Here is a 23,806-nt window from a genome sequence, read left to right on the forward strand (position 1 = left end):
TCATCTCAACCTCTCAAAAAGCAGGGAAATAAATTTAAAAAATAGCATTTTGCTGTAGAAAGCTTCGAGTTGCATCGCTATTATACCTCGATTAAACTTGTCTTTTTTCGCCTCTCTTAGCTTGTTTTATTTTGTAATATCATCTTTTGATTTGTGACTTTGCATAAACAGACACGATGGTGAGACCTCCTTGCTGTGACAAATTGAATGTGAAAAGGGGTCTCTGGACTGCAGAGGAAGATGCGAAAATGCTTGCTCATGTGGCCAAGCATGGTACAGGAAATTGGACTGCTGTTCCAAAGAAAGCAGGTCGATTTACATATACATAATGTTGATATGATTTGGATTACAGTTAACCTTGTTATAATATTGAGTTTTCCTGTCAAGCAGCTTTCCATAAACGAGAATGTTTTGCAGGACTTCAAAGATGTGGGAAGAGTTGCAGACTTAGGTGGACTAATTACCTGAGGCCAGATCTCAAGCACGACAGCTTCACACCCCATGAAGAGGAAATGATTATTAGGCTTCATGCAGCAATAGGTAGCAGGTGAGTTTTTTCACAAGCTTTCTTTTTGCCTTCTTGTGCCTAATTTTCACCACTGATCGATGCAGTTCTGCAACATAAAGCTTGATTAATAGAAATATTTTCTCACAGCACTTCGTCAAACTAACATTTTAAACTTATAATTAGTTCCACTACGAAGCGAACTTTATGTTCATCAACACTAGCGTTTGTTTCTTACATACATACATACATCGATTTTTATCTCCTTTTGAAAGCCATTTTCCAGCCTTCACAACTTTCCTGCTGCCTAACCTCAATGACTTCTCGAATAAGCTGATTATAAGTTGCAAGCCCAAATTTCTACTAGCCTAATTTACAGTCTATTCTCACCGAAGTTTCAGTCATTTTATCAGAGGGAAGAGTTTGATGAACAACGCTGTCAGCAACCGTGCCAAAAGCACACTGGGGCGTGTTCCATTTTTGTCACCACAGCGTGCTGTTTGGCATCAGCTCTCAATTCTCAGTTGTAGCAAGCCATAACAAACTTAACATCCAATGAAGCCTGCAAGAGATGCAGTTTTTTTTCTGACAGCCTGTTTCTGTTAACAGTGGAAGTATAAAGACACACACTCTACTCTATCTCTATCTCTCTCTCATGGTTTCCCTTTCATGTTCCAGGTGGTCTATAATAGCCCAACAACTTCCAGGAAGAACAGACAATGATGTGAAAAACTACTGGAACGCTAGGCTAAGAAAGAAGCTGTCTGAAATGGGGATAGATCCTGTCACTCATAAGCCGTTCTCTAAAATTTTAGCTGACTACGGAAATATCGGTGGCCTCGTAAAATATGGAAGCAGAATTGGGTCACTCAGCAGAGGCCTAAAGAATGTTTTCACTTTGAAACCAGAGCAATATCCATTCACTCCTGAAGGAATGTCGAACATCAACAGCCATTTGATGACCACAACGGTACCACCTAAGATGGAATCAAACCAAGAATGTTTCTTGAACATTATGTATAACAATGACGCGAATAACAATCACTCACTAGATCTTCTTGATCAGCTTCAAGCCATAAGACTGGTGACGGAGGCCTCAAGTACTTGCACTGCATATCAAACTATTCCAGCACCATGTATCCTTGATGAAAGCTCAACAAGCTTTAGCTGGTGCGATTTTCTTCTAGAAGATGAATATCTCCCTGGTGATCATCCACAAGCAGAACAGGAAAACGCAGCAGAATTCTCATCCAAGGACTTGACGAACCAAACACAGAATCCGAATGTAATGATACCACAAAGTTTTCAATCCAATACCGAGGTTAATGCTGGAGTTAACGGAATGGATTTGGCACTCCAAAGCAACACTGGTTCTGATGATCAAGTTGCATCGTCATCGTCACAACACAGTTCATTTGTTGAAACTATCATGGATGGAGAAAGCAAGATATTCTTGGATTTTCCTAACTTGCTGGAGGAAATATTCTACTACTGATCAATTACTCAGTTCTTAAAACTTCAACCCCCCCATATATGAACATGGATACTTTCTAGTTTCTTCTCATGTTAATTTAAGTTTTGAACAAGCTTTTGCGTCTGAATTTTCTGTAACCATTAATTAAACAAAGAGGGAATGGATGGATGTTTCTTATCACGAGTGTCTGAGAAGGGTCCATGCTTACTCTTGGAATTCCTTGGACGACAATTCGTCTGCCATTCACGTGAGGATGAAATACATGTTTCATCCCTCAAGTATGAGCACTTAGTCAAATCAAGCCATGTAGCTTGTTAATGGTTAAAATGAGCCTCTTACTTCCGAGTTATCGGCAAGGATTTCATTCATTATCTCCATCACTAGCAATCAACTATACAAGTTTATGAAATAATGATAAATAATTTCATAGTGTTCCAAGTATATGAATTTTTTTATTATTATTAATTTAAGATACATCTAGAAAATACTCTTTATATATTAAGAAATATTAAATCAAGTATCGAATTATATATTGGTTCTATATATAAGAGATCTTAATGTATTAAAAAAATGTATTTGATTGTTGTTGAGATTGCAAAATTGCTTTATTTCAAAAATATAGTTTCGATTGTAAGTAATTCTTGAAACTTTTTAAAAATTATTTTTATTTATGAATATAAATTTTTTTGATTTAGTATTTATAAAAAGAATTAAATATTTTCTTCATAAAAAAAATATTTTTTCAAGCTCTAATAATAAGATTTATTTTCTTTGTAAAAAAATATATTTTCCAGGCTTTATTTTATATATATATAGCTTTATTTTTTATAGCCTTGTGTAATGCTTTATTTAGTACTTTTATTGGTATTTGTCAATTCTTACTTAATATAAAAGGTGTGTTTGAGGCTTTTCTTAATTCTTTTAAAATTAAATAGTTCTAAATATAATTTTGGATTTAAGAAAGAAATTTATATAAATAACGACTTGGTGTATTAACGGTATATGTGTCAATGTGCGTGGGCTATGGAGGACTAAATCAACGATAAATAGAAAGTAGGGAGTCAAAATGAGAAAAATAGAAAAGTTGATTGGAAATTTATTAAGCCAACGACAAGTGGTGTGTCTTTGAGTAACCAACCTGTAGCTTTTGTTCTGATCAAGAAAGCGAGCGAGATGGTGGCGATATCGCTGTACAGAGGGAATTTGCACAGCGTAGCAGACGTCCCTCGTCGATGGCTAATGCCTACCCCCAAGATTTCTCCCAGAGACTTCAAAACCCTTTGCCACCGCCGTTCCAAAGCTCTCTGTCGCCTCCGCTCCACCACCACTTCAAACCCTAATTCAAATCACATTGAGAAAGCCCCAATTGAACCTAAATTGGAAGCAGTAGAAGAAGAGATTGTTGCAAATAATAATGGTAAAGAAGCAGAACAAGCAGAAGATTGTAAAGGTGGAGGAGATGGAGGAGCTTCTAGTTCTAGAGAGGATGAAAAGGATGATGTTGGGTTGGACGGCGCTGATTTCTCCATGAAGCCCGCTGATGATGCAGTTAATGGTGATCCGAATCCAAATAACTTGCAAAAACCTGACGACGTAGCTAATAACCCTAGTGTGGAGGTATTTAGATTTAAATCTTACATTTTTGTTCTTTTTAATTATTTGTTTACTTCATTTTTTTATGATTTTGATAATTTGTTGTTTAAATGATAATTGGCATTTTTCAATTTTTTGTCCCTTTCTTCTTAGACAAAGAGCAATGCAAATGAATTAGATGAAGAAAAAGAGAAAAGGAAGAGAGAAATCGAGGACAAGTTACAAGTTTTAAATGCAAAGAAGCATAACCTTGTAAAAGCGTTGAAGCAGGTAACTCTGTGTCTTCTCTCTGGGCTTGATTAAGGAGTGTGAATCGATGTTTTGCGCTGTTTTCTTCTTTTCCGTCCTTTTTGAACAATTGGTGAACTTGGAATGATTGACAGATCTTGAATGTGGAGGAAGAATTAAAGAGAAGAAATAGTACTCAAGGGATGCCGGTTCGCCCTTCCGTTCAACTTCAAGTGGATGTCTCAAATGACTCTGGATCGATGACTAGGCATCCTACTCCTAGGATGGGCTCTGAGGCAAATCCTGGTGGTGATATAGAAGGGGGAGAAGCTGAAGATATTTCAAATCATAACACTCATTCACGTCATGTACATAGAATGAGCAGTACATCTCCTTCTCCCTCATCCGAGTCTCCTCTTAGAAGGCCTCCCTATATTCAGCCCAATGTGGTAACGTAAATTTACTCTGCTACAACTACAATTTGCCTCATTCTATTGATATTCCTGTTTGTGTTGCAGTTCATTCAAATTAAATTTCCTTTCTTTCCCTTTTTTTGTTTAATTTTTTTATGGGCCGTTGTTAGATATTAGTGAATTACATTCAGAGAGATTTTCAAGTAGGAAAGTAGAACTAGGCCACAAAATAGATCGCTAACCAAACCCTGCACACCCTAATCCCTTGAGCTGGCCACAGGTTGCTCTGGGTTTATGTTTAATAGACATTCAATTGGTCTGGACCTTCCATATAGATGTTTATAAAAACTATTAAGGGTAGTCAGTATTGAGGAAGAAAAATCACCTGAAAAAAAATATGTCAAGAGGGTGAAGTATATTATTACAGATTCCAAGGTTGTGTTTTTTATATTCTACCATCTAGACTATCAGAGTGATTGGACAGTGTGCTATAACACCAAAATTATTAGTTGTTTGCACACTAATGGTTTTGCAGGGGTACTAAAAGCCAAGGACAGTTGGCTTCTTAGAGATGGATGAGTTCATCATTGGTTTTCCCTTTGGGTTGATGATGACTATCAATAGTTTGATAGGAGAGCCAGAAATGGGAGGCTGAAAAATATTGTCAACACGAATTACCATGAATTTGCTGTCTTGTGAACATAAAGGTTATTTAAGAGAAGTACGATTAGTTGACATGGGCATGTTACTATATGTTAACGGCTTTATCAGAGATTGTTTTTTAACAATATTGTGGAATTTGAAATGGCATAGAATTAGAATTTAACGTGGCATATCTTTCTTGAACAAACAATTATTCAATTAGGCTTCGTAATAAATTAATTATGTGGATATTGTGAAACTTGAAATGGCATAGAGTTGCAAATTAATTTAACTTTTATCCTCACTTGAACAAGAATATTTCTGTTAGGTTTCCTTGAAATTCATCAGTACACTTCATTAAACACGCACGGGCTAAAATGTTTTGCATTGAGTCAAATTAAGAGGTGTCATGCGTAGCATTTATTGATGATTGGATTATCTTAAGACTTCCTATGCCAGGTTTTTATTTTGCTATACCTTCTCCACCTTCAGTATCTTATATTGATGTGTACCACTTGCTATTGATTTTCAATTACTGAAATCATTTGCAGGTTCCACACCCCTCTAGATCTGGTTTGGGAACCTCTGGTAGTCCATCACGATTTGCTCCAATGGGGCACCATGGACATCCTTTAAACTTACCTACATTGTCTGTATCAGGCACATATTATGCCGCATCCTCTCCTTCCCCTTCCCCAGCAGCATCTGGTGGTACTTCAGCTTTTAAAGATGCTAGGCATCCAAGTCCATGGAATTAGAAGCTTCACAAGAACATCATTGTACACAAGCTCTATTTGACTTTGGACATATTCAGCTTTAGTGAGGTGGGCATCCTTTGAGGTCCCATTTCTATCTTGTGGCAAGGCGCGAGCTTGAAATCTGAAGCTTCCTAAAATGGCCCATTCATGTAATGAATCCCAATTTTGCTTGCCAATCTATGTAGTCAAAGGTGACAAGAATCCGACTTCTCTGGTGTGTGTGTGTGTGTGTGTGTGTTTTTGTGATCATCATTCTTTGTAGATGCAGTTTCACCTCTTGATTCCTGGTTTTAGGGGAGTAGCCAGCCCTAATAGTATTATTTGATAGGAGTATTTCTTGTAGGCTTTAGTCCCTCTTGTCCTAACAGCTGAGCTTGGGACATGCCATTCGTTTGCAAGTTCATGGGGACTCTAGCCATTCCCCTAGTTGGGCCATGATGTGTTATCCTGCCAGTGGGGTTTAATTAATAAAAAATTCCTGCTTAATTGGCCCTTTAGACCAGTTCTTGATGGTTACCTGCATTTCAAACCTTAATGTAATGACTACTTAATAATTCCGGTCAGATATTTCTGATGTAGACGGGTGTGTACCGAGATGATTGTTTTTTAAGTTGTTTTTTATTTAAAAAATATTAAATTGATATTTTTTTAATATTAAAAAAAAATTAAAAAAATATAATTTTGATGTATTTTTATTGAAAAGTATTTTTAAAAAGTAATATGTATTATATTATTAAACACATTTAATAAGAGTGTTTAACATTGTGATAGTTGTTTGAAAAGAGTTGGTTTGGAAAGATTATGGTTGATTGGATAAAATGTATTTGGTTAAAATTATAGTTGAAATTATTATATAAAAAGCAATTGATAAGTATTTAGTTAAAATTACTTTTGGAAATGATGTTGATAATAAAATGATTAAAAAGAACATGTAGTAATTTTGAAGTTTCGAATTACATAATTATGTATTAAATTATTAATACATCATAAATACAAAAATGAGATATTAAGGTTATAATTTTATTGCTTCATTAAATTATTTGTAATCTCATCACGCATATAATCCATTTGATAAGGCCTCTGGTATCTATAGCTTTCTGAATATGGAACTACACTAGTTAAAAATCATCAGAAATAAAATTGGGATAGCGATCGAATTTTGCAAATGTCTATCTATTTTGCTTAAACAAATATGAATTGCACGTCAAAATTACATACAACCATTACGTTTTGAGGCAGTATACCTTTTTTACTAATAAATAGAATTTGATTTTCTTAAAATATGCAAGCACACATATATGTGTCATTAATCACACTAACATAATTCTACATGAAAAACAGTAAATATTAGATTGTAAATAATTAACAACATTTTGTTTACAATTTATATTTGTCATTAATGAATAAGAACTACATTTGTGTTACCTTGAAATAAGACATATCTTGGATTCATTATAATTTCACGTGGAGTGTTTTTAAATTCAGGGTTTTTTGGTTTTATAACATCTACTACAAGCAAATATATCGTATTTAAGACTTCATTAAAACATCTACTAACTCTTTCATCCGAATATTAATTTTTTTTTTAACTTCACTATTTGAAGCACCTAATGCTATTGTATAGAGAAACATGACCATATTTCATTAACAATCATCCTTCTTGTATTTTTGAACCTCCTCAACCAATTCCTAGCCATTTTATGAGCGTTCCAGCATTATTTTCTCACTCTTATTATTTTTTGGATTCCTTCTGAATATTATTATTATTATTATTATTATTATTATTATTATTATATATATATTATTTAATTATTTTGTGTGGGAACCCAAAAATAGGTAACAACACTATTCTTTATTTATTTTTTTCTCTAAAGTTAAAGTTACCTTGTAGACATTGTAGAATCTAGATGAAATTAGACCAAAATTCATAAGTCAATGTTCATATATATCATTTCAATTACCCACATAAATTTTCTCTAAGCAAAATCTATTGGTTTTGTTAAAAGCTAGAAATTGATTTTAAAAAACATTGTCCTGTAAAAAATGAAAGTGCTCATAATATATTGTGTTAATATGCATGAGCATATTCCATTTTTCATTAAAAGAAATGAGGATGTTGCAAGTGGGAAAGATCACAAGGACAACACCAACAACACTCAAGAAGATGTGGTGAAAACCAAAATTATCTTCTAAAAAAATAATATTTATTCACACAAATTTCCTAACAAATCAAGATTTTCTCACACAAATATCCTAAGAAATCACATACACAATACAAAATTCATAATCAGTTAGCATTTAATGCCTTGCATGGATGATCTCAATGAGATCGAGAGATTAGATATAAAAAATATGTTAAATATACAGTTAAATCAAATCATCATTAATATAATAAGCCTCACTAACAACTAGAACCAACACAAAAGCTTTTAAAAAGTGACCTTCCTTTCATAAGTTCACGTCATAATTTTTAGTACTAGATTAACATAAGATTTAAAAGTAGCTGCCAATGTTGGATAAAATTTAAATGACTTCTTACAGAAATCTAGACAACCATAAATAAGGCTTGATATTATACAATCATTTTCAATTACACTAATCTTTAATCATTTACCTCCTTCACCACAAGTAGTAGTAACCACATGGAAGCCAAACAATAAAGGCTAGCACCTTCTCTACATGGTCATAACATTTAGTTGCAAGGGCAAGTAAATGATACTAAAAAACAAAACATGTTAAATAAGATACCAGCTATACCATAGCTACGTTGTTTTTTACAAAAATAACATCATAGTAAACAAGACAAGATACACCTCTCGGTCTAAGGCTTTTTACTTCACCCAAATATTTTTTTGGCAATTTAATCTTCTTATTAAGATCTCCAATTGATGCCCACTAGGGGTGATCATTTTTTGTTTGGTTTGGTTTTTACCTATAAAAATAACCAAATTGAATTTTTAAAAAACTGAAACCGGTTCAAACTGACCAGTTTCAGTTCGGTTTGGTTACTTTAAAACAAAAACCGTAACCCAACCGACCGGTTTCGATTCGGTTATTTTATATTAAAAACCAAAAACTATATTGTTTTTTTGGGTTTTTTTTGTAATTTCCAATGGGTTTGGTTTCAATTTGGCTCGGTATTTTCGGTTTGTCTCAGTTTTTTCTGGTTTGGCTCAGTTTTTTTATTTTCGGTTTGGTTCAGGCTTATAGAACCGAAATCGAATCGAACTAGTTGGTTTTTTAAATATTCTAATCGGTTTAATCGGTTTTTTTTCATGGTTCGGTTTTTTCGGTTATTTTTTTTCCGGTTTTCTCGGTTTAATCGATTTTTCAATTTTTTTACTCACCCTTAATGCCACATCTCTCTCTTGCTCCTTAAACAAAAGTACTTAGTAAAAAAAATGAAAGTTGTCTTCAATGATAATTCTATCCATGGAATGAAGCTCTATCATCACCACCTCACTAATGTTACACCCTTTTTTTATCCCTGTTAATAAAGGTGAAACCTTAGAATGTTCTCTTTCTTTTCTCTTGGAACTGTCATGTGTGGTACTATTGTTTGACATATTCACTCTAGTTATCATGTTACAAATATTATCTGCAAAATTAAAAATGTTATCATCCTCTAAATCACCACTTACTTCCTCTAAATTAGCTATATCATTATCACTGGCATTCTAAATGTTATATCATTCCCATTATCGTAATCAAACAACACTCTTGAACTTGAAGAGGGAGCCCATGTATACTATCCAAAAACCACTATATTACTGAACATTCTGTCAAATTTAGAACAAAAAGATAGTTCAAGATCAGCATGCCTAAACTTTTTGACTCGTCTAATTTCCTACATAAAATAAATTAAATGTAATTAATAAAACTTGTTAAATTTATTAATTACCAAAATAAGACAAATAAAAATGAAAGGATAAGGTTCATGATAAATAACCTAGATCTTTGTTTTCCACCACTCATAACTAGAAAAAATAGTTTTTAATTCACTCATTCAACCAACACTAGTTTCAGAAATCAACTTCTTCCATATCCTCCAATTGTTTTTGCAATCATCTCATTTGTTCTTTACTTGTGCCTTGATAAAAGCATGGACAATCTATTCTTTAAAGGCAGTCACTAGAAATATCCGACTAGCTTTATCAAAATGAGTATTTAATCTCATTCTCATCTCGATTGCTTTGATGCAAATATATATAAAAAAATGCACCATTTTCTTAGCCCAAACAATTTTCTCAGACTTTCAGAACCTACCATTACTTTGTTTGACTATTTTAAAACATAAAATCAAGCACATGATGTTAAAAGAGTAATTCAAACATTAACTAAAAGAATAAACATGTGTGGCAATATATAGATTGTGAAAATACTATGTTGAACTTAATAAAAACAAACAGAGATAAAAAGATATAAGAATAGAGAAAAACAATGACAACTACTGCTACTACTACTGCAAAAGTATTTGTTCCAAAAAAATTCAATTGCTAGAATAAAATGATACTACAATCTAAAAGCATGAGTTAATAAATAAAGCATTATAAAAGTATAGCCTTCCATTAGTGATCACTGGGATAAAGAGCGACCCTTTTAAGAGACCAAGTAGTAAACCTACCCTATGTCTCACATAAAAGGATTAGAACAAGCTTTTAGGATGTATGATTCCTACACATTATTTTGTATCAAAGCAAACCCTTTTTGAAGCATCTTGAATTCAAGACTTATAGATGACACTAGGATCGTTACTCAGAATTTAGGGAAGAATCAAAATTCTTGTTTATCATGCAATCGTTACGACCATGCATCACTCCTGAAAAGAGAGATCATGAGGTTGGTTTGTTTGGGGGCTTTTGGTGAAAGAGAGACTAGCTCGGGAGGAAGAAAAAAAAGAGGGGTGGTGACAACCTATTTTAGGTTTAGATTTGGGGTTGTTTTATGACCTCCCCCCAAATTTATCCCCCTTTTTGTGCGTGTAACCACAACTTATTTATAGGTGAAAAAAAGTTTATTATTTTTAATTGCTTAGTCCCCAAGCAAACTTGGTGACCAAGCAAATCAAAACATAAATTGGTCCCTCAACTTCTTTCTTTTCGTATTTGGTCCTTTGCAAATTTTAATTTTTCTTATTTTTTTTTGTATTTTGAATTTTTTGAAAAAGAGTAACTTCAACATCAACTTAAAAAGCACGTTGACTACTGAACGCATAGGAAAAAGACGTTGTAAGTGACATAAAGACGTAAAAAATATATATTTTTGAATTTTTGTTGTTTTTTGCTATTTTTGGTTTTTTTCAAAAATTTATCAAAAATTGAGTAGCAACAAGCTTAAAGCTTTTTATCTCCTCTTCTTTTATCAATGAATTTCTCTCTCATTTCTCAGTTTCATCGAAATGTAATAATAATAAAGTCATAGACATAAATATAAAATCATAAAATAACAAGAACCAAATAATACATAAATTTAAACTTTAAGGATGAAAATGAATTTTTCCATATGAAAATGAGAAAGGTATGCTTATTTATTTATTTTTTATTTTGGTTCTTGTTCTTTCAAAAAAAATACATATAACATTAAATTCTATTTCATGAAATTGATCTTTAATTCAATTTTGAATTTTCTTAGATACTTTGCGTATGTGGAGGGATGTAAAGAAAAGCAAATCCTAACACATAAAATGATGTCAACATAACTTGTGATGATGAAATTGAAAGAAATAAAGTTTGATGACTGAAATGCAAGAAAAAAATAAAATTATTACTTGAATGGTGTTGTCCACATTGAGCCATGTCTACCGCTACAACATTCAATAGTAAAACCACATATTCTTTTAGTTGTACTAGATCATTGGCCCATTGGCCCATGCTTTTCTACGAATCAGATCAATATTTTTAATGTAAAAAAAAGGGTTTAAACATTGCTAATGTTTTCTCTTGTAGAAAAAAGTCTAAATCATGTGGGGATTAACTCAATGTGATCTCGATCGACTTGAAATGTCAAAAGGCAACATTGACAACCAGTAAAAACATAGTTTGACTAAAAAATAATTCAAGATGATTTTTTTAAAAAAATATTGAGATAATAACTTATTGGATCAACCTAGGTTAACTTGGGTTAACTTGCTAAATTCATGACCCATTAAAGATAATTCTTGATCAACTCAATGTTGAATGATGAAATTGAAAAAAATATAATTAAAAAAAGAACAAAACAACAACCCAAGTTAACCTACCAAATTCATGATTTGAGTCATGAGACCAAGATAACCTCATATAAAGTAAATCAAACTAAATTATAAAGTTCAATTCTTAATTAATCCAATTTTGAAGGATGAGATTGAAAAAAAATCAATTAAAAGAAGGATAAAAAACAACCTGAGTCAGCCTAAGTTAATTTGCCAAATCCACAACCTGAGTCATAAAACCTTGATAACCCTATAAAAAAGTAAATTAAAATAAATTATGAAGTTTAATTCTCAATCAACCCAATGTTAAGGGATGAAATTGAAAAAATCAATTAAAATAGACACAAAAAATAACCTAAGTCAACTTGGGTTAATCCGCCAAACCCATGATCTGGGTCATGATACTAGGATAACCTCATAGAAATTAAACTAAAAAAAATAACTCAAGTTAGCCTGCCAAACTTGCAACTTGGGTCATAAGATTAGGATAGCCCCATATAAAGTAAATTGAAATAAATTATGAACATTAATTCTCACTCAACTCAATATTGAATGATGAAATTAAAAAAAAATCAATTAAAAACGAACAAAAAATAACTCCCGAGTTAACATGCCTAGTCCATGTCCTAAGTGATGAGAACATGATATTTCCATAAAAAATAAATTGAACTAAATTATGAAGTCTAATTCTCAATCAACTCAATGTTGAAGGATAAAATTAAAAAAAAAAATTAAAACAGAACCAAAAAATGACTAGAGACAATCTGAATTAACCAGACAAACTCATGATTCGAGTTATAATACCAGGATAACTTCATTGAAATCAAACTAAAAAAATAATCTAGGTCAACCCGGGTTATCCTGTCAAACTTGAGACTTGAATCATTAGACTAGAATAACCCTATATAAAGTAAATCAAAATAAATTATGTAGCTCAATTCCTACTCAACCCAATGTTGAAGGATGAGATGAAAAAAATATCAATTAAAAAACAATAAAAACAATAACCTAAGTCAACCTGAGTTAATATATTAAATCTACGACTTAAGTCATGAGACCACAATAACCCTATAAAAAATAAATTAAAAAAAAATCAAGAAGTTCAATTCTCAATCAATCCAATGTTGAAAGTTGAAATTAAAAAAAAAATCAATTAAAAAAAACACACAAAAAACAACCTGAGTCAACCTGTTAGGTTAACCTGCCAAATCTATAATTTGGGTCATGATACCAGGATAACCTCATAGAAATCAAACTAGAAAAATGACCCGAGTCAACCTAGACAACCCTGCCAAATGCACGACAAGTGTCATGAGATTTGAATAACCCCATACAAAGAAAATTAAAACAAATTATAAAGCATAATTCTCAAATAACTTATTGTTAAAGAATAAAATTAGGAAAAATCTTAATCTAAAAATGACATAATAAAAAGACCTGAGTCAGCCCATGTTAACCCACAAAACTCGTGATCTAGGTCATAAGACCGAGATAACCTAAGAGAAAGTAAACGGAAACAAATCTTGAAACCTAGTTCCTAATTAACCTAATATTGAAGGATGAAATTGAAAAAAATATCAATTAAAAAAAAAATATGAGTCAACTAGAATAACTCACTAAACCCACAACACTTGTAATTAGATTAAGATAACCACCTAGAAATCAAACCACAACAAATCATAAAACTCAATCTCTAATAAATTAAATGTTGAAGAATAAAAAAATAATATTTTAATGAATAGTATTTTGTGAGGTGGTGTACAGTAAAAGCCCACCTTTTTTAGGCTTTTTGTTAATTGTATAATATTCAATTTTATTAATTATTTATATATTTTTATCAACTTAAATTGGATTAAAAAGAATTAACATCATTATAAAAATGTAAGAATTTTTTTTTAAAAATTTATGTATGGGAAATCTTATATGGTAGATGCTTATTCATTTGAAATACTTAATTGTACTCGATTTTTAGAAAAAAAAATACTATAAATTATATAACATGATTTGATGTTTTTATTTGTAAAGAACTTAATTGAAAAATAATGAAACTATAAACAAAACATAGTTTTACTTTTATATTAAAATAAACTTTTAAACAACTTAAGGAACTTTCAAATCAATTGATCTTCTATAAGAAATGTAAGCCCCTGGTCTGAAAATAAAAAAACTAATGTTAATATAAAAATTCTCAATTGAAAAAAATAATAATTAAGAAGGAAGATTTTTAAAAGCTTAAATATTTTGTGTTGGATGTATTGAAATATTGAAATTTTGGAGTTGGCTAAATTGGGAGGAATTATGTAAGTTTAATGTTTTAAATGATGTTAGGAATGCCTAAATTTGAATATCATCATTGTAGATGTGGTTATACGTATGAAACGTAGGAAATGTAGAAAATAGATAAATTGTATAGACTTTAAAGTTTTATATGCTTGACAAAAAATGAGTAAATATTTATAATCAATTAATATGTGAAACATGAATATTATTATTAGGTGGTGATGTTATAAGAATTAATTTGAAACTTGGAAATAAAATAGACCTAAGTGAAGATTCAATGTCATAATATGGATATTGATTTATGGAATTAGATATTAATTAAAGTTTGAAGTGTGTGTGGTTATTAAGTTGGAACCTTTGATGTTGGAAGTCTAGATGAAATGAAATTTAACTAAGGAGTTTAATGGATGTTTAGGAATTTACAAGAATGCTTGAGATTAGTGTTGAATGTTATAATATGGAATATTAAGTGTTTAGTTGTTTTAAGATACATATATTAAAATTTTGAAATGTGTGAAATTATGTGTTGGGTAAAATTGATTTGTAGATAAATAGTTGGGTGTATAGCTGTAACACCCCTAGTTTTTAAACACATATTTGGTCATTTAACCATGACATAATTGTGTAAAATAAGGTGATTTTTTTTTCGAACACATCAATATTAATCATTGCATATAAATATTCATTATGACAATATCTTTAACCAACCAAATAGGCAATCCTCAATACTAATGATCCCTTTTGCAGATATTTTTATTATATAATATTTATAATGACTTGCGATATTTTATTTTAAAGTTACTCCTTATTATTTTCCACACATATGATGCAACTTCAAAGTCTTGATCTTTTCCACCAAGGAATCCTTCATTATTCTCATCCCAAATTGATAAGTCCTAAAATCTAAAATGCTTAGAAATAAAGTTGATGTGTTATATGATTAGCTAATCTCTTAGTTCAAGCAATCTGATTTGTCATCCCTAGTCAAGGTGTCTGGTGACTTGATATGAAAATCTCATGGAACTGATAACTTGTAGTAGGTGATGTCTAGTAAGTCAAGATGACCAATAGTTGTGTTAATAGCAAGGTTGCAGGGTAAGTCAAGGCGACTAGTAGCTATGGTAGTTGGTACCTATAAAAGGTTCTTTTTTTATTAAAATGGGACTCTTCGATGATAAAGTCAGTAACTTTGTAGAGAGAGAAAGTGCAATGATATTTTAGAGAGATATACTTTGAAAATATATGTGCTGAAAATGTTAAAAATAAAGATATTGTGAATCTTGTTTTTGAAGGATTCATGGGGTATTTATATAGCCCATGAGTTTTGTCATTTTATGAAGAGGAGAGAGTGGAATGTAATTTTATCTTTGTGATATTTTGAGTTATATTCTATTTAAAACAATACGTATTGAATTAGTATAAAATATTGAAATACTCGTATGAGATCTTAGAAAAATTTTCAAAGAAAAGTTGAGCTTGGACAAGTTATCTAAGTCTATTAAAGATAAAATAAATAAAAAATTTAGTCCAAACACGTTGCTTTTAAAAAGCTCATGAAGTCGGGCTCCTTTAAGAGGTTATGCCTAGATATGTTAAAGGAGGCTTGTAGAGGAGGGGGTTTCTATACATACCATGGATGAAAACATTATATAAAATAAAATAAAATAATAATTTTTATTTTTTTAATGACAAAGAACTAAGCGATCACTTTACCATAGTAGAAGGGTTAAGCCTTCAATCACAATAAATTAAAACTTAGAAAATAAATAGACTATCAGAATTAGAAGCAAGGATATAAAAATGATTGATTCGAATTAATTTATGTCCTACACGCTCATTTTCTAAAAAATAAATAAATAAACTAAGGAAAAGATATAAAAAGAAGGAAAAGCCTCTTTGTGACGTGGACAAAAAAGAAAAAGAAAAAAAAAACCCCCAGTCTGAGCTTGACTAAGCATCAACTTATAGTCCACTGGCACACGCTGACGCTGTCTTCTTTCTGGTGAATCCAATCCAATCCAATCCAATATGGATCCTCCATTGATAAACGAGAAGTCCTTCTCTGCGGCCAACCCATCTTCCTACTCATTAACTGAGATTTGGCCTTTTCCTCCTCCTTCTTCAACTGCTTTGGGCCTCCGGATGGCTAATTTGGCCGACCGAGATGGGTCCGTTGACGAATCCACTGTGACCGAGCAGAGGGGTGGAAATAGAAATGGAAATAGGAAGGCTAGAGATTTGAGTTCCGAGGAGGATGACTCATCCATAATGGTTTCTACCACCACTAGTGCCCATGATTTGGTTCGTTTCTGCTTCATTTTCTTGTCTCTTTTGTATTTTCTTTTTATTCATTTTGTTTGGTTTCTCAGAAAATGGGAGATGTTTTGTTTGTTAATTTGCTTTTTTTAAGCCTGAACTGATGAATTTGCAAACTTTTGCTGGAAAATGGAAGGAAAAAAAGAGAAAGGAGACTTTTATATATATATATATATATAGAGTGCCACTCTTTCTACTTATGTATAAACTGGAAAAAAAAAAAAGATAGATTTTCAGTACGGGATCTGTTAACTGGGAATTAGTTTTTATTCTATTTACTTGCTTTGCATTTGAAATGGGTTGTTGGTTTTTATTTATGCAATTGAACTACTTTTCTTCCGCGTATGAACCTGTGATCTGTACAAGTTCTTGAATTGTCTTTTCCCTTGTTTGTCTGTGCTTACAATTCCTTTTCCGAATGGAGCTTGCGGTTGTTACTTTATTGATTGAGATTTTCAGCTTTTTGGACTGAAGATGTTAGGTTAGGGGATGGAAATGAACTATTGTCTTGAACTGGAAATGATGTATGTCTGTACCTTTTCATTGTGTTTGTGACAGAATGATTTGAATGGTAAGCGGAGGAAAATTTCGGGGTCAAGGAATGAAAACAATGATTCAAGAGCTGAAATAGAAGCAAGTTCTGCTGCTAATAACAAGCCAGCTGAACCAAGCAGTAAACCATCTGAGCCGCCTATGCAAGACTATATTCATGTCAGATCAAGAAGGGGCCAAGCGACTGATAGCCACAGTTTAGCAGAGAGAGTAATTTGCTTCAGCCCTCTTTAATTTGCTAATTTTTAAATCGTTTCTCAATTTGAAAAAGAATGAAGTAGGAATTTCATGTAAAATGGATTCAGGTTGATATGAAATTGTAATCATTTTGCTAGACTGTTGCTTTTTTTTTTTTTATCTGTTTGAACCTTCAGAGTTTAAATGGTGGACATTTTTTAAACCTGCTGCTTACTATAGACTTGCTTTTGGCAGGCTCGGAGAGAGAGGATTGGTGAGAGGATGAAGATACTCCAAGATTTGGTCCCTGGGTGTAATAAGGTGCTCATTTATCTTGCTGGTCTTATCTTAGTCATTTTGCCATAGTTCTGCAAAAAACTTTCTTAGGAAAATTTAAAGAAGAGGCCGAGGTAGGCTGAGGATGAATCTGTTACCTGGTCTCTGTTGTATTCCAAACTTCATGCCTCATAATTTAGCCATCCCATAACAGACATTTTGGAAGATGGAAGGTGTCAGCTGAAATTCCTCATTTTTTATTTTTTATTTTATCAGAATCACAATCATTTTTTAACGTAGTTCACATATGGATTATTCTTTTAACAAGGTCATTGGTAAAGCACTTGCCCTTGATGAGATAATTAATTACATCCAGTCACTCCAGTGTCAGGTTGAGGTAGTGTCCCCATCCTACAGTGCTTATTGCTAGTTCAAGACTATTTTTTTTCCTTTCTATTCTGTTGAAGTTGAACCTAGATTTATACTTTTTAAATTTGATTTTATAGTTCCTCTCAATGAAGCTAGAAGCAGTAAATTCAAGGATGAGCACGAGCCCCGCGATTGAAGGCCTTCATCCAAAAGACGTAAGTAGACATAACATGATTGAGCACTTGACTTTTACATCATCATAGAATTGATTTACCATTGTATGAGAGGTAGTTTCTGGCATCTTTCTTACAATTGCTCTGCCATCGTTGATTCCCATGTAATAACTATGACCACCAAGAAAATAAGAGCGTCATTGATACTGCTGCAATGTAAAGGTAATTGGTGAGCGCTTGTCAAAATTGGATATTCACCCAAATTGCTCCGTAGCAATTTTAAATTCTTACCAACTGATTCCATCTCATCCCTTGGTTAGGATCCCTGTTATCGAGGAGGGATGAGCCTACAGGTTAAAAAGAAAAGCTGCTTTGTTTTTATTTTTCATCTATTTGTAAAATTTCAGTGAAAGGTTTCTCTATGTACTTGTTCTGAAAGCCTGCCCGGAATTCTGATTGTTAGGCAATGCTGCCACTGTGCCAGCATTTAATAGCTTGCACAGAATCTGAACAAGTTAACATCTTCTAGTTTTCAGTATTTCTGATGTCTAAGAACAAGGATCTGCAATAAGGTTTTGTATACACAGGAGAAATTGCACTAAAGAAATATTGAATCCCAACTGCTGTTGCCCCAGTTTCGGAATGTAGGTTGAGAGGTTTACATTTGGAACACAAAAGGCAGACAAGAGAGGTTGCTCGTTGTGACAGCAATCTTAACCTCATCCTTTGTTGTATTTGTCAATCTCATATCATATTCTTCCAATTGCTCATGTCTTTGAACAAGCAAACAAATGAAATTTCTGATGAAATTACAAAATCCAGTGAGTAGAGCTGTGTCAGTAAACACTTCTGTTAGTTTTTTCTGTCTTGTGATTTGTTCAATGATGGTTTGTTGTAGCTTGGTGCACAGCCATTTGATGCTACTGGAATGATATTTGGCCCACAACCAACAAGAGACTATGTTCAAGGATCCCAACCGGAATGGCTACATATGCAGGTTGGTGGAAGTTTTAAAAGAGCCACGTAATCGAGGAACTAGATTTCTTCAGTTTATTGAGAAGAGATTTGTTATTGGCTTCCACATTAGATGCAGAAATGTGTTTGTGATATCTGTGACCATTACTGAAGTTGTACTATCATCTCATTTGTAGAAAATACATCTTATCTTTAATTGTATCATATTCAGTAATGGATATGTGAGAACTAGTTGAGAACCAAACTTAGATTTTATGATATCAATTACGTCATTTCCTTCTTGGAATGCCTTGGTTAACACATCACCGGGAATTGAAGGTTTCGACGCAAAGAGAGTTGTGGGGACGATGGCTGACCCAGGCAAGTGACTGTTGAAAGCTGTGAGAAGGAGGGCGTTCCCTTCTCCAACGTTCAGCTGAAAGCGGACAAGACCCCTAGGAACAACAATGCTTTGGAGTGAAAGACATTGCTAGTTGTTACAAATCCTACAAGTAGTTATATTAACCTTGGTACTTCCTTCCCGGTTAAGGCCCCCCCGCCGTAGTTCAGAGATAGCTGCATTAAACCCTCTAGTTACGACCAGGCTAGTTGTCACAGTCAGTTCACACCTCTCTATTAATTGGTTTCCACTCTCTGCGAAGAGCCAAACTTCAATGGTCGGATAGCAGCGTCACAAAATAAAAGGAAGCCTCCAATTTGGGATTCCAGGGGGACAAGCGACTCCTTGAATAAACGAAATTGTGACCAGACTTGAAAAAATGATCACCATTACTTGTCAACATTCAATTTACTTCCATTTCATACCGAAAAGAGTTCGTCAAACAATGAAAAAACAAAGTATCAAGAAAGTTCGTTAATTATTCCAATACTTATTTCCAGTATCTCAACTTTGTTAGTTGCCCACGGCAAATACAGATCATGCCAACCCATTTCACATCAAGCACTATTTCCAAGGACCAAAAATATCATGTTCCTTGGACAACCAATCTTGGCCTCTCATTGACGGCATATCTGAAAGTTTAATCCTATTCCAATTGCAGAAGTCTAGCATTGCACGCCTTAAAGATATAAAATCCTCGTCATGTTACAGGCCAACCAAATTAATTTCTTGAAGGCTTTGAAGAAGATTGATGTGGTGTTTCAAAGTCCAATGTCAAATCTGCATTCTGTAAATGTACACTAATCATGATACTGGAAAGTTTAACCCAACTCATTAATAGAAGAATATAGGCCGCAAAACCTGTTTAAGGCAGCTTGGCTAATGGGAATCACACCAGCTGGGGACACAAGAACATCCACCGGTAAATCATTCAAAGTTACCGGTATAGCTCCATCATCTATGATTTGCAGAGAATATGAAAGTGCAACTACAAAACAACAGCACGTTGTTTAAACAGAAAAAAGAAACAAACAAAACGAAAATCATCTGTCAAATGATTGTATTTATAAAGGAAGCAAACAAGTTTTCCACATCATACTATAAAGAGGTAAACAAGTGAATACCTAAGAGGGGTTGCCTCCAGTCCCTCTCCTCTGCGAGTTCTTGATACTTCCTCAGGAAAGTGTCATAATAACTAGGATTTTTCATTGCACATATAAACAAGAAAATGCAAAAATTAAAGAAAGATATAATTTGGTTGCAAATATTATGTTAGCAATGTATAGAAAGTATGCATTGGAAATGTGTGCAGGACACAGTAACATGAGCTTATGTGCAGTCAGATGTGCTCGCTAGGTTAAAATTGTGATAACTGTTCTAATAGCCATGCAATTGGATTCAGTAATTACTGTGGAAGACCAAAAGTAATGCCCTAAATCTCGTGGCTGAAGCATAGCCTAGTTGATAGCTGCAGCTCTCCACTAGAAGAGGTTCAAATTGGATGCCCCTCCCTTAAAACTGTCCAAAATAATACCCAAATCCCAGTACTATGTTAGTTCAGAACTTGCAACTTCCATGCTATTGGCTTTTAGAGGGTGTGGTTAAGGCTCCCATTTCTGTGCCATATGCTTAGTGGCTTCTCACCACATGTAACTTGACTATCATCCTAATATCATGGCTGATTTTATCCAAAAGGAAAAGTGAGGTTAAATCTCCAAACATCCAAAGCAAGGGTTTGGAAGAAATCTGGCATCATACCAAGGCTTTGAGATACAGATTGAAGGGCAAAAATTTTTTTCTAACAATTAGATAAGACATCCAAACAGTTCAGGTCACAATACTTCATATAGACTAAAATAGAAGCAGAGGCTACGATGCACAAGCTCACCCTCCACCACGGCCCAAGCGTCTTCCAGATTTGTCAAATGCAAGTCCTGACAACATAAACATGACATACATTATGTACTGGAATTTTTTTTGCTAAAATTCTCATATATATTTGCAGAGGAGGGGTTGAGACAAATAAAAAAAAAAAAACAGTTACCAGGCAGGAGGAACAAATCAACTGGGTCATTTGCTTGCATAACTGCATCAAGAAGGATCTTGAATGTGAATAGTTATCAGATATAAAGCAAAAATGATTTTATGAATCAATAAGTGTCTGCAATATATTTCTAGAGGCGATGCCTACAATTTAACACCAGCATTGACATGGATGGATGTGAGTACAGATTTTATGACTGAGGTTTTCAGGAAGCTGATATTCTCAACCTCCTCCTGAGCACAGCCATCCCTCCTCAAACCCAAAAATAGAAGGAAAAATTCCATTGTTCAGAAAATTTGTTGTCTAATGCCCACAGAAAAATGTGTCGAATCATAGCAAAAATTACATACTTCCTCAGCACCTTGCCCCCTTTGATCCTCCAAACCCAAAAAGCATGTTAGAAGCAACTTATTTAGGGTATTCGGATGCACTCACCAGCCAGAGATCAAGAAAAGCCTGGTCCAAAGCCTCCCCCATTTGGCTTCTTGTTTATTTGTCTCTAAATTGAACTAAACAATTTTCAATTGTTTCCAACTTTGCCAACTCCTTAAAGAACAAAGGAAGCCAGTTGGCAGGGACAAAGCCTAGTTGCAAAAGATAAGGTTTGTATAGAGTCTCTCACCATGGAGGACAAGTTTATAAATTAACTGCTGCATACCAGACATCTATATTTGATGCTAATGAATGAATGGCAAACTGATTTCCTTTCTTTAAATCACAAAAACTAATTGAAGGGAATTCTCTAGATTTGAGGAGGCAATAGTTAGCAATCAAAATTTCAGAAGTTCTACTTCTCTGCTAACTAAGGAGCAAGTACAAATTTCCAAAGCAAACAATCATAAACAATAAGAACTCAAACCCTGTCCTTCCCTCAGAAAGAAGAAAGGGCTTAAAATTATTCCTTTTGTCATACATTCAATCAGAGAAAGGAAAAAAAACATAAATAATCTGTACTACAGGGAAGTCAGGGTTTATTTTTTGGACTGTAAAAAGATATCGTGTACGACACATACCATCTTCCCGTGCATTTCCATGTTGATCTACTGGAGCTGGTTCTAGAATATCCATAGAGTTTGCAATTAAATCATCCATACTTGAAATGTTGAGCATTCGCATGTGGCTATTCTTGTCCTCCACACGCGGAACATAAAGCTTTTTTGCATTCTCAACTGACCCATCTAGAGTTCAAGAAAACATATAAGAAGTCCACCCCCATCTAGAGTTCAAGAAAACATACAAGAGGGATTTTCCTCACATACAAAAAGCATCAAGTCAAGAAATTGTTTATTCTACTAACCCTACCTTATAGCATTCTCGAATTTACGTCTCTATCAAGGTCATTGTAATGACAATTTTGAGAAATTAAAGAATACATAGACAGAGCTACCTTTGGTTGGATTTTGCAGGATTTGAGACAACAATTTTGAAGTGTCAACTTCACGCAGAGCACTACAAGTTATATAAGCACACAGCCTCTGGCTAGATTTAAACCATGGAGCTTCCAAAACAAGACTTTGAATTGCATCGTCTGATGAAAACCCAGATGAGAATTAGCCATGAATGTATCAAATAATAATGATTTTTATTACGATATGGTAAGGAGAAAAAAAAAGATGGCCTTAATGGTACCTTCTTGAGATCTGAGGGAAGGGTCCATGGACTTGAGGGACTTGCGGACTTTGGATCGAAGGACCTGTTTCTGCTTGAATATTCCGTCGAGATTGGTGGCGGTGCTCATTGTGCCAGGCGAACACAGAGAAGCGTTGGCTAGGCCTAGAAGTGGCTTCTTGGTGAACGCAAAACGTTGTGAAGGTGAAGGAGAAGGTGGTAAAAATGAGCAAGGTGGGAGAATCATTAACAATTCCTTAACCCTTTGTCTAAGCCCACTTCTCCACATTATTATTTTGCACCACTACTCCATATCCTATTGCTATTATTTTTATTTAAGACACCACATCAGATCTTTTCTTCTACTGTGCTGGTCTACCTAGTAGTATGTCATGGAGTAATCTTCCACTTTAAAAAAATTAAAAAATATAATTAGAAGAAATAAATTTTATATTATTATTTTCGAATCATGGGTTTTATATTTTTTTTCATTTCGTATATATTTATTGTTTTAAAACGAGTCCTAAGAATATTCATAGCATGAAATTTCTTTTTTCTTTTTTTATGAGATATGAGTAGGATCGAAGAATTGAAAAGGGAAGCTGAAAGTTGGTTCATCCTCTGGTTATTTGGTTAGTTGTGAGGAGGAAAGATTTTCAAACCTACCCAAAAAAATCAATCTCTTCTCTTCTAAATTTTTTTTTTATTTTTTTTTATGAGTTGTTCGAGTAAGTTTCAATTTGTTTTTTATTAAAATTTAAATTGTTTTATTTAAATTAATTTTTTTTAGTATTTTTGAATCGTTATAATACACTAATATTAAAAATAAATTTACAAAAATATTTTTAAAAAAT

The 23,806-nt window shown here is 33.2% G+C and overlaps 4 protein-coding genes across 12 annotated transcripts; 3 read left to right on the forward strand and 1 right to left on the reverse strand.

The window, feature by feature from the left end:
• On the forward strand, positions 1-2,258 carry LOC7484764 (transcription factor MYB35). 2 transcript variants are annotated; one of them, XM_024581917.2, is made up of 3 exons: positions 1-309; positions 391-547; positions 1,184-2,258. In XM_024581917.2, the coding sequence occupies exons 1-3, from the start codon at positions 177-179 to the stop codon at positions 1,998-2,000; spliced, it is 1,107 nt and encodes a 368-aa protein (XP_024437685.2). In that variant the 5' UTR covers positions 1-176; the 3' UTR covers positions 2,001-2,258. The 2 variants fall into 2 exon arrangements, with proteins under 2 accessions (XP_024437685.2, XP_024437686.2); XM_024581918.2 differs by having other exon boundaries at positions 418-547.
• Positions 2,259-3,072: 814 nt separating this feature from the next.
• Positions 3,073-6,115, forward strand: LOC7483456 (B3 domain-containing protein Os02g0598200). Of its 5 annotated transcripts, none has more exons than XM_024582891.2 (4): positions 3,073-3,596; positions 3,726-3,842; positions 3,956-4,254; positions 5,407-6,115. In XM_024582891.2, the coding sequence occupies exons 1-4, from the start codon at positions 3,153-3,155 to the stop codon at positions 5,489-5,491; spliced, it is 945 nt and encodes a 314-aa protein (XP_024438659.1). In that variant the 5' UTR covers positions 3,073-3,152; the 3' UTR covers positions 5,492-6,115. The 5 variants fall into 5 exon arrangements, with proteins under 5 accessions (XP_024438659.1, XP_024438660.1, XP_024438658.1 ...); XM_024582892.2 differs by having other exon boundaries at positions 5,516-6,115; XM_024582890.2 differs by having other exon boundaries at positions 3,956-4,249; positions 5,516-6,115.
• A 9,884-nt stretch (positions 6,116-15,999) lies between these two features.
• On the forward strand, positions 16,000-19,202 carry LOC7483457 (transcription factor bHLH79). Of its 3 annotated transcripts, XR_008056972.1 has the most exons (7): positions 16,000-16,384; positions 16,958-17,161; positions 17,384-17,449; positions 17,733-17,801; positions 17,911-17,988; positions 18,534-18,767; positions 18,845-19,027. XR_008056972.1 is itself a non-coding variant. In XM_002317969.4 (6 exons), exons 1-6 carry the CDS (start codon positions 16,112-16,114, stop codon positions 18,971-18,973), a joined length of 819 nt encoding a protein of 272 aa, XP_002318005.1. In that variant the 5' UTR covers positions 16,002-16,111; the 3' UTR covers positions 18,974-19,202. The 3 variants fall into 3 exon arrangements, 2 of the variants coding, with proteins under 2 accessions (XP_024438461.1, XP_002318005.1); XM_002317969.4 differs by lacking the exon at positions 18,534-18,767 and having other exon boundaries at positions 16,002-16,384; positions 18,845-19,202; XM_024582693.2 differs by lacking the exons at positions 17,733-17,801; positions 18,534-18,767 and having other exon boundaries at positions 16,001-16,384; positions 18,845-19,202.
• Positions 19,203-19,671: 469 nt separating this feature from the next.
• LOC7483458 (5-formyltetrahydrofolate cyclo-ligase, mitochondrial) lies at positions 19,672-23,298 on the reverse strand. 2 transcript variants are annotated; one of them, XM_024582692.2, is made up of 8 exons: positions 22,974-23,298; positions 22,732-22,872; positions 22,358-22,522; positions 21,345-21,386; positions 21,189-21,234; positions 20,425-20,495; positions 20,162-20,288; positions 19,672-20,080 (listed from the first exon to the last, which is right to left on the reverse strand). In XM_024582692.2, exons 1-8 carry the CDS (start codon positions 23,239-23,241, stop codon positions 20,062-20,064), a joined length of 879 nt encoding a protein of 292 aa, XP_024438460.1. In that variant the 5' UTR covers positions 23,242-23,298; the 3' UTR covers positions 19,672-20,061. The 2 variants fall into 2 exon arrangements, with proteins under 2 accessions (XP_024438460.1, XP_002318620.2); XM_002318584.4 differs by having other exon boundaries at positions 19,672-20,087; positions 22,974-23,269.
• Between the last annotated feature and the right edge of the window lie 508 nt (positions 23,299-23,806).

Source organism: Populus trichocarpa, chromosome 12 (genome assembly GCF_000002775.5).
Source record: "Populus trichocarpa isolate Nisqually-1 chromosome 12, P.trichocarpa_v4.1, whole genome shotgun sequence".
NCBI classification, from domain to species: Eukaryota; Viridiplantae; Streptophyta; class Magnoliopsida; order Malpighiales; family Salicaceae; genus Populus; species Populus trichocarpa.